The sequence below is a fragment of the Acromyrmex echinatior genome, chromosome 3 (assembly GCF_024713525.1).
Source record: "Acromyrmex echinatior isolate Ae372 chromosome 3, ASM2471352v2, whole genome shotgun sequence".
Taxonomy (NCBI): Eukaryota; Metazoa; Arthropoda; class Insecta; order Hymenoptera; family Formicidae; genus Acromyrmex; species Acromyrmex echinatior.
Window position 1 is genome coordinate 23,690,545 of NC_141854.1, and position 15,656 is coordinate 23,706,200.

The window sequence follows — 15,656 nt, forward strand, 5'->3', positions numbered from 1 at the left end:
CGTCATCCAATGAAATCTTGTCTTGGGGACAAAAGGGGAAGGAAGTTTATTCATACGGAAATTAATTGATCTAATTTGTGGGAAAAAGATGTAGTGGCAGATGTGGACCATTCTGAGGTCCATTCAAACGCGAAAATAAACCAATACAAGCTCCAGATAGAAGAGCATTTTGAGTATATTAACTTTTTACATCCTTTAACAAGTATATAAAAATATTCTGTATTTTAATGAGGTAATCAAAAATTAAAGAGCAAACTGTTTTCAGTATTATGTCATATTTGATTAATGTGTTGATAGATATATTAACAACCAAACCATTAAAGTCAAAGCCGTGTAAAGCTGATTTTCTGATATACAGACTGGTTTCCGCAATATTTTCAAATTATGTCATCATGAAATATTCGGTGGATATTCTAACATGTTTTATTCAAAAATAAGAAATTGAAATTGAATTTTATTTTTCACATTTCACGAATGCTTGTAAATCTTAAGTATTATAATCTTAAATATTCAGAAGAAAATTTTACCAAATTATACACGATGAATCATACAAATATATGTTAAGGTTATCGAATTACCGGTATAACTGAATATTCGAACAATTTATGTGGACAAGTACACTGTATTTAATAACTACATTGTAAATTGCAGACACGATCTAAAGAATATTTACGAAAAAAAGTTAATTAAGGAGTTAACGACTTAGTTAGTCCAATGAATATCATCCGGACGCGCAATAATGTTATACACGAATTCAATTATTATAGATCACAGCTTTTATAAGCAAGATAATCCGACTAATATTTCAAAGACTGGTGCGTACGGCAGTTAATTACATCGTAAGTGGAATAACCGGTTTTAAGAAAAGAATTATTCGTTGGGATCATTTGCCATAACAAAAATTATAACAATTGAACATTTTCTTAAATTAATAAAACATTGAAACACTTTAATAGATATATAAAAATTGTAATTCTATAAATAAGATTTACTCGTTTTATTCGTCAATTTATATGTACTGAAATTATGGCAATCCAGCAAAGAGTACAAAATTCAGAAAAATATCATCAAAGTTGTATCATAAAATAAATGTAATATATTTGTGTAAGTAATTATATTAAAGAAGTGAATTTGAATTAGCTTCAAATATTACGGTCAACAAATTAATTTAAATCTTTAAACATGTATAATATTTGATCGAGATATCAGCAAACTCTATCTCAGCAGACATGATCCTTTCAACTGTAGAAAAGAAATTAGGGAACTTAGGGTATAAATATTTAATGAATATAAAAACAAAGTCGTGTCCGCCGTAATGTACGTTGCGTGCCGGTACGATAGCGGCTGCAAACGCGATTGCAAAACGTTCGCTCAAGCGTGATGTGATGTTCCTTAGAAGGCCAAGCGAAGAAGCATACCTGAAGGATGCTAACGGACTTTGTGTGCTCTTCTACTGGGTGTCCCGGTTGCTACTCTAGGACGGCCATATACGAGAAGAGATCCGCGTATTATGTCGTGGAATGTTACCGATCTACGAGTTTCTCCCTCTCTTTTCTAGCTCGTCCGATCTCTCCTGCGCTGATGATCGGCTAGACTTCTCGAAGCCAGAGATTTATTTGTCGATCAGTAAATTCATCCATGATTATTTCTCTCGGAGCGATACGGTAAACGAAAATCAAACATCGATTTAATTTCTACTAATAAAATGATACGGATCAATTTTAATAAATAATAATAGACATAACTGCTTTAATTAGAGAACAATGTTAAAAGGAAATTATATCGGTATGTAAACAAAAATAGCAATATAACCAAAATTCAATAGGCGTGACAAATTATGTCAATTGGACGATAAGATTAAAATTGGTTTTAGCGGCGGAAATGATTAGACACACCGTAACACATTTCATCCTTACGCGTTTCTTCCTTTCGCTCGAACATGCGTTTTAAACGAACTTAAAAGTAGAGAAAACAGACGTGGAATTATAAGATACCGTAATAATTACCGAATAAGAGGATGTCAAGGATATCCTCTCTTCGAACTCAATTGCCGTCTTACAGTAAGAAGTACATAAGATAGTAATCAATGAAAACCAGCAACACATATATCGTCGTTAAAACTTCAGTACGTTAGAAATTGTACGACCAATAAAGCGTAATTTAAAATTCAATCTATACGTATACTTGGCTTTAATATTTAAATACAATTTTTTCATTTCTTACTAAGTTATTTTTATTGTCTTCGTTATTTACGCATATAATTCAGGATTATATAAAAAAAAATAAGATAAAAGAAGAAATGTATGAATAGCGTTAAGTTGACACATTGCCGATATTTAATAACAGTATCGTTTTGCGGTGAGTTCTTAAATTTTCCCATTCGATAAATTAACAAGACATGACTCATAAGTATAGCCTCGAGTGACCTGTATATAATGATAAAACTTATAACACCACATGCAAGTGCAATGACACCTTGTAGTCGCTTTACGTCATCATAGGTGAGACTTGCTTGCAATTTTGTTGTCATGAATAGGCTTAAGAAAAATATAAGCGATCGCCAAAAGTTCAATCGAGAGTGCTCGTTTTCGTTGCTCGACTGAATTCGCTACGACTCGCACAAATGAGTCATTAAATGCTCCTATGAATATATCAAATGAATGACCCAATAAAATCAATGACTTGAGAATCAATGAAAGAAGAAAAGTGATTACTTTCGTTCTACAAGTTCATTAATACGCGAATAACGTGCAAGAAATTAGAGTGTACTAGAAAAATTAAAAACTTTATTTTTTATTTCTCTTAATAAATTAATAACTTATATCTGTCATTTTCAATATATTTTAATTCTCTTTCTGCACTTTGTCAATAATTTTGTATATTTTATTTTTAAACGCAAGTTCTTATTAGAGAAAACTCTTTAAAATAAAAAAAATATCTATTCATTTATTAATCATTAATGTTTGCTTCAATGTTTATAATCTTTCTTATTTCAAGCAATTAACATCTTGAACAGAACATCACAAATTAATTAAATCATATTACGTACGTTTAAACTTTATTAATTTATGATGTGCAAAATAGATTTTGTTACTTTTGAATTTTAAAATATTATCTTTTCATTGATTGATTATCAATTAAATAATATTTCAATGATTGCTTTACAAAATTTTTAATTAAAATTCATGTATTTATAAATCAATCAGTTATCTTCAATATTCTAGTTAATTATTCTAATATTTTTTTCTTTGACTCTTTCATCAACACAATTAAAAAATATGAATGGCTCGGATAAAAAGTACTTTCACTATTAAATTTAATGAGCATCGCATATAAAAATATCTCTTTCTTCATTCTTACTCAGCTTAATTAACAGACAAGAAACAACAATGGCATGTACTTTCGCTTTGAAGAATTTTAAGGATATTATGAAAAATGTTAATAATATTAAACAGAAACAACTTGTAAACGTTTTCATTTCACGATATCAAGCAACTTCTTATTTGTACTTATTTAGATGCAACGTAAAAACGGCGATATTGCGTATCGCTTCTCAGTTTCCTTCCAAAAGAAGAACGAGAAATTATATCTATATGAAAAAGGAGGAAAGCCAACGAAAGGACGCCGACGGAAGGAGGATATGGCGTTATCACAGCGGTTTTAAACAGGACGTTGCACTAACGTTCGACCGGATGATAGTCAGCTGACGTATGTACGTACACTGATCGGTGTCGTCGGCTTTGTTTAAATTCCTTTGGATGTCCCAGTTAATAATTATGCATACCATACGAATGATATACAATACGTTATACACATACTGTATGCGCGTTTGCCATAACAGTCTTGCAATGACGCACGATTGACTAATTACGTTGACTAATTACTCTTTGTGTATCATACGTCTTACTCTACGACGTTCTAGTTTGAGAAATGCAAAATAAAAAAGGAAAAAAAACGCAAGTAAATTACCTCCTGCATTTCGTGTCTCAGTCTTAATTGGAGACGAGTTTAAATAAACACAATGTGGAAAGAATGAAAACATTTTCTAAGTTAAATAAAAAAATTGGGAAATGTTTAGCATTACATTAATACTAACTTTCACAGGTAATATTATTAGAATAACACAAAATAATAGTAATACTCCAAATTTATACTTGCAAATTGCTAAGTTTATACTTTCTACGATTAGACACAATAAAATCAATAAAGTTTAAGTTCATATATCTACTAGACAATAACAACTTTCTATCAAGAAAATATAAAATGACTAATTAATTATTATCCATTACCACCCTGAAACTCGTAATATTTTCATGTGAGAAACACGTTACACATCACGTTTTACTTATATGCGTCATAATTTACGCGGATGTAACGATCGAGATTATGCAATTTATCGTAGGATCGTAAAGGTTAATTAGCACGTTGAACGATTAGATATGATATAATCTAATTAAATTCATTGCGTAATCGCAACAGAATCTGATATGTTCAGTAATAATCTATACTAATACACAAATCTATGCATAAATGCATAAAAAGAATAATCTTTCCACATTTATATTCATGTTAAATGTAAAACTCTTCATTGCATATCTAAGTATAGTTTCTCTTTATATTCCTTCGTAAAAATACCTTATTCCACTTAATTTATGACTATATTATTTACACATTCGATTACTTTACATTCTATTACCATAAAACAAGCGAAGCATTGTAAAGTATTATGGAAATCTTTATACGTTAAATATAGATTATCGAAATCTATTTTTATCAAGACAACATTAATAAAGAGATACAAAAAGTTATTGTTCATTTTGAAATAATACTCTTGATGATCCTTGACGATTTTTGATAAAGGTGCTTTTTTCTCAAATTGATTATTATTTATTATACACGCGTCACGCATGAATCTTGTACCTACCTATTTCTCGACATCATGCCGTTACAATGTGCAATTTAATCCGATGGCTCCGGTTTAATCCATATTTAATTATTGCATAGGTTTAGTTATCGAGTAGATTTAAGCTCTGGAAAATGCTGACGTATAATTTGTTCGTGTATAACTAAGTGAACTCCACGATATCTATCAGTTACCACGCGCTCTTGTCAACGAGCCGTAAATTGAGTTAACTTGTCGCAAAAATATTATTAGGTGTTGGAATTAATTCGTAGCGTTTTTAATGAAAGAATGTTATTTATTTCACATGAGCATTAAAAAATACATTAATGAAAGTACTTCCCATCACTTGTAAAACGCTACGAATTAATTCCAACACCTAATACAATGTGCTGCTTGTGAACGATGCTTCAATACATCAAGACATCTTACGATTCGTAAAACCCGATTCGTTGAGATATACGAAATCGTTGAAGCCATGTAATTATGTCCCTTCGGATATCGACGGTCAAACCTAATCACATTTAATGACATGTCTCTATTTAGGTGAAGAAAATTTAGGTGAAGAAATGGGTGTTTACGTAAAAAAAAGAACGCTATAATGTTATATTAAATTGAAATACCTTGTCTCTGTATTCTTATAAAAGAAGTAGTTCCGTATTATACATAAAATCAATGCTAAAAATTATATAGATATAATAAAGATAATTTAAATATATAAGCTTTTCTTTTTTATCCATTATGCAACTTCATGATAAGATTGCATTAAAACTACTTCATTCGTGCGATTTTTAAAGTTGATCAAGCGGCTTCCCTCTTGATCATCAAACTTTAGACGCAGAGACGACTATAAATTTTCTCAACACGTAGTAAGCTTATCATCGCATAATCTATTACATCATGAAAATGATAAAGTCTTTAAAGTCACTTAATAAAGTGTCACTTAATAAAGAGCGATAACGTTATCAGTCGATTTTAATATAAGTCGTATTTTACTGTATCTCATGCATCGATTTTATCAGCCGTTGGCAATAAAGCTTAAAACTTGTTTTTTTTTTGCACTTGACACCGAACACCGCATAAACAACGTGCATTCTTCACAATCCTCCGCTCGAAACTTCGTGGAACCTGATGAAAGAGATTACGCCACCTTGACGTGCGTTCCAGTTTCTAGTTCGTTAAGCGATCGCTTTTTATTCAGCGTCCGTCTCGTGGGCGGCGATACTTATTCTTTTCCAACATTTGCAAACGCACCGTTAGATCGATTAGATAGAGTAGAAGCAATTTCGTGAATAAAATATGAAAATTATGCGCAATTCACGGCACGAGGAAGCACTCGTAGTTTCTGCTAAGCGGCGATCGTACTTTGTGTACATTTTCCTTTGTCCGCAATATTGTTCACAAGGATATCATTGCGCGCTTATTAGATAAGGCAGAGATATCATTTCATAAATGAATACTAAATAATGCGAATCGTATCCGGGAGATTTGGCCATGATTCTAACTTGTCGCAATCACGCATTGTTAAAATAATAAAGACTGCTTCTACTGTAACTAATACTGTAACTAATATTTTTATTGCAATCCTATTACTGAATATTTATTTATGTATTTATTATAAGATGAACGTAAAAATAGCAAAATATGTTTTGAAATAAACAAATTTATTCTGAGCTACAGATTGTACTGTCTTTTCTTTTACACGCGACGCGCGACTTATTTACTATTAGGAGATGTCTATTATTGTATGCGTACTTATTGATGTTAATCATACATTTTTATCAACAAGATACAACAATTTCGATCAAATATAACACACGTGTATTCAATTGTTTTTCAGTTTTTTTTTAAATAAAAATCCATAGAAAAACAATTTATTAAAGAAAATTTATTATTTCGATTTATTTTGAAGAATAAAATTACTTCCATCTTTACTGTATCACATATTTTAGCCCACTCTGAAAATTCTCTCAAAAATTGGTCAAAACTCTTCAATATTTACATAATAATTTATTTAAAAAAATATATAATTTTTAATTTAATCTCTACATGGAAAGAAGACTAGATACAGATCTGAAAATAGTTTTGTTAAACTAAACTGGTTGTTAGAATGTCAAAACTTTTTGCAGTTTAGATCATGTTTGAGTATCCCGCAGTTTCCTATATAATTATTTTAATGGTTCAATAAAATTATTTTTAGATCTGTATCTAGCTAAATTTTTAGATACTTTAGAAAAATCGTTTCTTCCACGTATCATAATTAGGAGAAAGTACCATCAGATTTCCTATATAACTAAATCATGCACACCTTGCAATCTATATTTAATTAAACAAATTATCTATAATATTTTACTAAATATTATTAAAACGCAAATAGACAATATTGTATTTATTTCATTATAGATAAACGGAACAGATTTAAATTTTAAATAAAAGTCAAGTTATCTTCTAATTCATTGAAAAGAATAGAACAACAAATAATATTTTGAAAATTAGGCCTAGTTTTGCTACACATAATACAAGTGATGTTTAAAATCCTAATGTGCAAAATGTCAATAAAAAGATATATTTATGATTAAAGACAAAACGAAGAATCAACAAGTGGCAAGCGATACCACAGCTTTATCGAAAAAATTATTGACGAAATTACTTTCGTCATTATTCTGCGAAACTCACTTCGTCGACAACAAAGGTTTATCTGGAACAGACGTGCAATATTTTGCAATGCAAATGTATTTGACAATGTGTTCGTCTGTAAAAAAAAGATTGAACTCGTTATCATATTACTGAACGTGACAATTCATCTACTAGGAAAAACGTATAACCATTTATTTTGTTGATATATGATTTTAACAAAAACTTTTTTACTTTTTCATTAAAAAAATTGTGTTTTCTAATCAAAATTTAGTTATTCTGATCAAATTTCGATAAGAACAACATAACCAATTTGGTCTAAGCAAAATTTGGTTAGAATAACTAAATTTTAATTTTAATTTAATGAAAAAGTAAGAAAGTTTTTGTTAATAGTTACGTATCAATGAAAAGAAGTTATACGTACCAAAATATTTCTCTCGATGTATTATTTTCCGGCGTGGTACGAAAAGAATCAGAATACATTTTGAATTAATCGCTATTAAACGGTATATAATGAAATATATCGCGATATATCAAGTTCGCGTGAGACACGACCGTTGAGCACGCAACAATCTCGTTCTAGATACGTATTAAAAACGACAAATTAAGAATTGGGATCCACAATTATCGTCAGGAATAATCACCATTCTGTTCAACGCTGATTCCCACTTCCGGATTATCTAATATGAGAAAGTAACTATCGTCCCTCGGACAAATCGCGCAAATATGCCTAATTTCTCTCATTTTCTTGCTGAATGTCGGACGTCTTCGGTTTCACTTCGCTTCACCGCGAGGACGCGATGATGCGTTTTATGAGAAGACTGGAAATGAGTGGCGTTCGAGCGAGGCAGACTCTACTGTCGAACGTTTTAGAAAGCGCCGCGCGGTTTCGGAACGTTTTACTTTGCGCAGCCTTCACAATAATACACCTCCTAATTTCGCAGTTAATACCGCGGTTATTGAAGGCGAATACAGTGTTCATTTATATCTGAGCGAATCATCTGATCTTACACAATAGCACTCGCGAGTGGGTTTGTGCCTATTAAACAATATTTCTTATTGCGAATGACATAAAAGTTGATTGTCGCTACGTACGTCAAAATCAAAATTAATTTCATAATAATTCTATCTATAAATTCAAACTTGTTTATTTATCTATCTCTTCGCGTCGTCCTATAAAAATACGATTCATAATATAATTATTATGTGAAAAATCAGAATATGAAAAACACTATTTCTAAAATTTTATCTTTTAATATCTAATTCAAATAAAAAAAATATCTGTTATAATTGTATGAATAATAAATTTAATGTGGATAATTTTCATGTGACATGAATAAATATTAAATTTTGTAATCTGCGTGTAATGGTGTTGCTTTCCCAAGCAATGCCGGGTGATAGAACGAAATGTAAATAAACAGATTCCGTTTCGTAAACTGTTGCTCGTGTGTTTCATCGACTTATGAGTAAGCAGCATAAAATAAGAAGATTGTTCGTCACAACTATCGTGACAGATCCAAATATCGTCCGCTAGAGTCTTGACTTGATTGACAAGTGTTTCGAGGTGCCCGCAACGGCAACAATTAAATCAGTATATTCGTCTGAGTGGCCAATGTTCGGTTTAGGACACACGACAACCGTTACACGTCGTCGTACAACGGTTTAACGAGGATTCTCGTAGTTCATCAGCGATATGCGTGAAGTGAGTGGAAGCGAGACGCAAAATCGAGGACAAATAAGTCACAGAGTATACAGGATGTCACGTAATTTTCTCGCGTTTCCTTTCAGTCACGTTTCTTGATTGATTTGAAGATGACTTGAAGATGATTATTTTACAACTAACACTCAATCATGAATATCTTCGTGACGGCAAGTTATTAAAATTCTCTATCAATTTATTTAAAAACTAACGAATAATGCAGTATTATGAACCATTTGTGTTTATGAAACTTTCTAATTCGTGAAAAACCTCTAGTTTTGTCATATCTATAAATTACAAATTTATATTGATAATTAAAAATTATATTATTGGATTTGACAATTATATTATAGAAAAATAGAATTCCAGAATTCAGAATCATAAAAAGCAATGATTAGTAAAAGTATAAGACACCCAGTATACGTGAAGTAAAACGTGTTTGAAATATTTAGAGTTAATTAAAATTCCACAGATAAATGTTTTATAGATGCAAACGTCGTCTCTGACATAACTAAACGACACTTCTATCCGGCGCAGTGTATTAAAGAAAAAATAAAATAATCAAACTATTTTACGCGAAAAGAAAGTTGCTGGTATCAAGATACCATTGAACTATATCGATCGTTGCATCTTTCCTCGGTGTAACGTGATTTAATGAAAATTTGGTTTAATGAATGCCTACTCTCACATAGAGGCAAGAAGTTAAATGAGAACAAAAAAATCTGTAAGTATCTCTTTACGATAAATTACTTGCGCTATCGTGTTTTGTAGCTTATACTAATTTAGTTTAGAATATCTATTTCATTTGACACATGTTTTTCTTACAAAGTTAAATTGTTTAAAATAATAAAGAGATAAAACACGATTTTAATATCAGCTGTATGGTTTAATATTGTATTATTGAGGTTAATTTTATTAAATTATTAAATTGATTAGTAAATATAACATAATAATGACATATAGTATAAAAAAGTGGCATTATATCTGTAGTATATAATTTTTACATATTAAAAACTAAATATCTATAGATGAATATTATTTATAAATATTGTAGTTGTCATTCATTCACAATAATCTTTTGCTTAATGAGATATTTACATTTACAAACATTTTCACGAATATCAATTCAAAATTTATTCACTTATTATACAAACAAACAAAAAATTTAATAAGTTACCATGCTACATTATATTTTAAATAAAAAGATAGCTTTATAAACATTTATATTTGAAACATTCTTCTCTAATTTAAACGATTTCAACAAACAAATATTGCAATTTTACTGCAAAGAAACCACGTCTTTTCGCAATAAATATGATGTCAATTACTGTCATAATAGCGACGTCATAGTTTGAATGAGTTCCTGATACTTTTTGCATTTTTAAAAAGAGTGCATTGAAGACTCACCTTCGGCTTATCCCGCTTTCTCCTAATGATGAGGCCGTCATTCTCTATGTAATCCGGCACATCCTTTCGATTACTGAAGTTAAATACCATCGTGTTGTTCTGCTGATTCCATGGTTTCGTGTCCCAGAGACCGCCGCCGCCGCCACCTCCAGTACTCGTTTTCTTTGCGGGTTGTATCTCGTCGGCGCTCTTCAAACTCACCACCACTTTGGTGGGCTGTTCGATGCTCTTGACTCGATTGATCAGGTTCTTCTCGAGCTCACGATTGCTCAGATTCTGTTGCGGATGTTGTGACTTCGTAGAGACAAGCGGCCGTATGATGCCGATCTGCTTCTGCGGCGGCGAGAACTCGCTTTTCTGCTGGCATCGTATCGTCTTCGCCTCGTTATTGCTCTGCGAATACGTCGCCGACGGTGATGTCGTTGTAGACGTCGTCATCGTCGTCGTCGCGATTTTGATTATGCCCAAGCTGCAAATGGCGCCGATGGGTTTATTCTCCGGTACAATCAGCTTCTCCTCGATATCCTTGTCATCGCTCTCCTCCTCAGGCTCGAGCCTTTCTTGCAATCTCGACGATACTTTGGAGGTCACAACGTTGGAAGCTGCACCTACCTTGCTCTTACACTCCGTCTTCACACAATAATCTTCCTCTGGCATCGGTTCGTCCGTCGATTTTTGACCATTCTGCTTCGTACCCGGTAAATAATTCTTATCGCTCGTGGACTTGTCGCCAAAATTAAATTGCATTATCGTACCTGCCTTGCCGATGTTGTCCAAGGCGATCTTGGAGATAGTTTTCGGACCGTCAACAATCTCCTCGTCGACGTTCTTTTCCCCATCGTTGAACGCGACGCGGCTCGATTTCGCGTCTTCTTTCCATTCCACATTGATGGACGATTCTGGAAGGCGTGCCTGCTTGGGACTTTCGACATTCATTCTAGGAATCTCGTTCTCGATTTGCGGATCAACAGCTTTGGATTCCACTTCCGTCTTCGAGGGTTCTCCTTTGACGGGGCTCGGTGGTAGCGGCGGTTTGTGAAGCGGACTTGGGATCTGAATGCGAATCAAGTCCTTGATGGGAGAGGAGGGACTCTGCATGCCCGGTCTGATATCCTTGATTGGTGACGGCGAGCTTGGAAGTCTGGGTGACAAGATCCTCGGCGACAGCACCGGCGTGACAGGCGGTGACTTGATAGTGATTTCCAGAGTAGCGGACTTTGATTTGCACATTTGTGGCGGTTCCGGGCTGTTCGCTGGAGAGAATTTCAGTTTGCAGCTCGAGGGTTCCGGCGACGGAGAGGGCGAGTGTGACTTTTCGATCTGCTGAAACTTGCTCACTACCGAGGATACCGATTGCGCGATCGGTTCCGTGATGACGCCGTCTATATGATACTCTTCCTTGCCGTCCTGCGTCTCGATCAGTTCAGCGGTCGGCTTGTGCGGTAACACGATTTTTTTCGGGGAACCGATGCCACCGGCAGTACGAGCACCGCCGTTGATGAAAGGTTTCGGCTGCAATGGTGGTTTCTGTGCCAGCTTCTTCTGCGTCTGCGTTTGTGCCTTGAACGTGTCGTTGATGGTCTTGAAGGTAGCGACTTTCGCGGCGACTTCGCCCTTTGGCTTCAGCTTCCTCGCAGAACTCTCGAAGATCCTCATCGTGGTCTTGACTAGATCCGGTGGCGGTCGTTCCGTTTCCGCCAGTACCGGTTTGATCCTCTTGGGTTTGTTGATTGGTTTGGGCCGATCGAGCTCGCACAGGCGGCTCTCGATCTTCACGGACGTACGATCGACGAGAATGATGTGGTCGTTGACCGGTTCCTGGCGAACGCCGTTCGTCACCGGCCGAGTAACCAGAACCTGACGTGCAGTCATCGCCTCGTCAACCGTCACGCTATTGTACCTCATCAAGGTTTCGACGCTGCGCGCCCGCTTCATCGAGTCGTTGCCCCGGGAGGAGTTCCGGTATCTGTCGGTCTTGGAAGCAACGGCGGTGGCGGCGGCAGCGGCGACGACGCCACCGCCGCTTCGCTTCGCGTACTTCTTGCTGGTAGTGACCTTTTCGTGACTGGACTCCTCGTCGTCTCGGTCCAACAAATCCTCGAGGCTGGCTGCGCGCCGAAACCGTTGCACCGACGCGCGGCTCTTGTTCGTCTCGCGCAGAGTGAGGTTAAGGTACTTGCACTTGAGCTTGTTGACGATCCCCGGTCCGTATTGCAGCTCCTCGGAACTGTCGCTCTCCGCTTCCTCGCTGGAGGCGCGACTTGGTGGTGCGACGCGCAAACTTTTCAGTACTCTAAAGTTTCCACCGTGGAACATCTCCTTACCGTGTCTTCCGGTCAAGACGGCGCGAATCTCATCGTCGCGCTGCTCGTTGTTCTCGATACTCTCGTTCATCCTCGCTCTCAATGGTTTGCCGTCCGCCGTTCTCGAGGTCGCGTCCTCGTTCTCCTCGCCGATGTTGTAATCCGACAACTTTCGTTCCGATGAAATTTCCGCGAATTTAGCCGGCGCGCCGTTCACGACATCCTCCGCGTCCGAGCAGAGCGACAAATCCGCCTCGAGACGCATGTTGTACGCGACTGGTAGTGGTGAGGCGAAGTCGACGGTCGTTGCCGCCACCGTTGCTCCGCCGGCGACGGCGACGGCGGTGGTGGCGCCACCGGACGGCGGCCTTCTCGCGGGATAAGAGGAGGGGGAGGAAAGCAATGCACCACTATTACCGCCAGCAGCCGTGGTATCCTCGTTGGTCGCCGTTAAACGCGCCGCACGAAGCGCGTGATGCTCCGTCGCTGCGCTCTGCTCGGTGGTGGCGACGACGATGCCGCCGCCACCGCCGTCGGGCGTCGTCGCGCTCGCCGACATTACCGACGACGACGACGACGACGACGACGACGACGACGACATGCCTATCACCGCGCTACACAACTTGACGCTCGCGCCGTTGTTCGCGAGGACCTTGCTCTGCTGACGGCGACGCTGTATCAGATCGCGCTTCCATTGCGGCACGTTGCTGGTGCCACTCGCCTCGTTGCCGGCGCTCGCCGTCGCGTTGCTGCCGGCGGTAGCCATGTTGAACGCGCGCCGTCAGTATTCAAGTAAATTCTCTCTTGCTCTTTCTATCGCTCGATCCTTCTTTCACCGCCGCGCTTTCTCTCTTTCTCTCTTTCTCTCGTTCTCGCGGCTTCCTCGCGGCACCACAGAACACCGCGACGTGCGCGCGTACGCACGTACGTACGTTGGCAACGTACGTCGTTCTTACGCAGTTTTCTTGACTGCGCGGAAGCTCCACCTCTTCATACTCTTGTACTTGGGGATTCTTACCGGCGACGAGTCGTACCGGCCACACGCGATCGCCGGAAAATCGATGACTGCCTACATACGGTCGAGCACGCGCGCGAACACACAGCGGTTTTGTGAGGGAGAGACGAAAGTACGTTCGTTGCTCCGTCCGTGTCTCTGGTCGTATCGTATCCGAGCGGATGTTTACATGCTTTCGCGGATTCTACTGATCCAGATCCAGTGCCTTTCGATTGATCGCAGTGAGAAAGGGCTCTCCGGACACGGAGAGTTGGGCACTCTACGCAAAAATCGATCGCCTTTCCATTCTCTTCTCTCTCTCTCTCTCTGTCTGCCTGTCGCTATCAGTTGCTATCCCGCTCTCACCGAAAGAGCGGCACTCTTCTCTTTCGCAAAAGCGTTTAACCACGCGCGTCCACCTGCCGCTCTCGCGATCGTTCCTGATCGGTCCGCACCGCGTTGCCGCGAGCGATTGAAGTGATTGAACGGGTGGAAAAACCGCACCTGTGCCGCGGAGCAAATCAGAACATCCGTCGCACACGCGTCGCACACGCGCACGGCACTGCGACGACAATCGACGACAATCACGAATCCCGTCGTCACGTCGTCGCTGCGAGCGCGCGGCCAAGTGTCACGACTGTCACGAGAAACTGTGCGATAAATACGCACCGTCGCTCTAACGCGCGATGACTGGCATCACAGTCGATGTCCGCCTCCTGGACTCCTGGAGCGCGGTGGGCCACGGCGGACGGCGAACGGCGAACGGCGGCTGGCGGCACCGCGAGAGCCGGCCCACTCGACGAAATCGAAAGTATCTCTCGAAGCCTGCCGTTCTCGCGTGCGCGAGCGCGCGCTCGCCCGCTCGCGTGTACGTGTGTCCGCTTAGTCCGTATTATATACGTATACGGTATACCGAAACCCCTCGGTCGAGTCGAAAGGCGAAACGCGCCTGTCTCGCAGCTCGCAGTCTCGCGCTTCCATCTGCTACCCCGCGATTCCCGCCGCCGTCGATCGTCGGAGATCGCCTCTCTCTCGCGCCGGCCGACAGTCTACCCTCCTCTCTCTCTTTTCACTTCTATGCGCGTTTGTGTTGTATGCATGCGCAAAGCATTGTGTGCGCTGGCGTTGGAACGCGCGCGCCAAATCACCCCTCCTTTCTTACATTGCTTTTTTCCCTCTTTCCTCTCTTTCTCACTTTCTCTTGTTCTCTCTCTCTCTCTCTCTCTCTCTCGCTCGCTCGCTCGCTCGTTTGCTTCCTCTTTGACGCTCTCCCGCCGCGTTCGACTCTACTCCGTAATGTCACTCTAACAAGCAGCGAATGACGCACATGACGCGCGAACGCAAAAAATCGAAGCGTTAGGGTTGCAACGGCGGGGACACGCCGCGGTTTTAAGGGTTGATCCGTTATACCCACGTTGGTGGTGTATGTGAATCGGATCATCCTCGATAATCCGTAAACACTCCACGTTTACGTTAAATGAGGTGTTCAGGATATCAGCGAATGATCGATTGATAAAGGTGTTTGGTACGATTTATCTTGTTTGATAAATGAGTGTACCATTTCTGTTACGTCATATATTCTCTCTATCATCGATTGATGTTTAAATTAGTGCGTGATAATAATTTTATTAATTATTATTAAATTGTTAAAAGTTATCATGCACGAATATTTGGATATGAAATATATATCGTCCTATAAAATATGTCCGCAATGCATGC

General features: G+C 38.3%; 1 protein-coding gene across 1 annotated transcript in view; it reads right to left on the reverse strand.

Annotated features, from left to right (window-relative positions):
- bif (protein phosphatase 1-binding protein bifocal) overlaps positions 1–15,656 on the reverse strand; it is a 43,437-nt gene extending 27,781 nt beyond the window's left edge. The window contains exon 1 of the mRNA XM_087403770.1: positions 10,641–15,656. Within this exon, the coding sequence (XP_087259896.1) occupies positions 10,641–13,709 (3,069 nt within the window). The 5' untranslated portion in view covers positions 13,710–15,656. The remainder of the gene's footprint in view (positions 1–10,640) is intronic.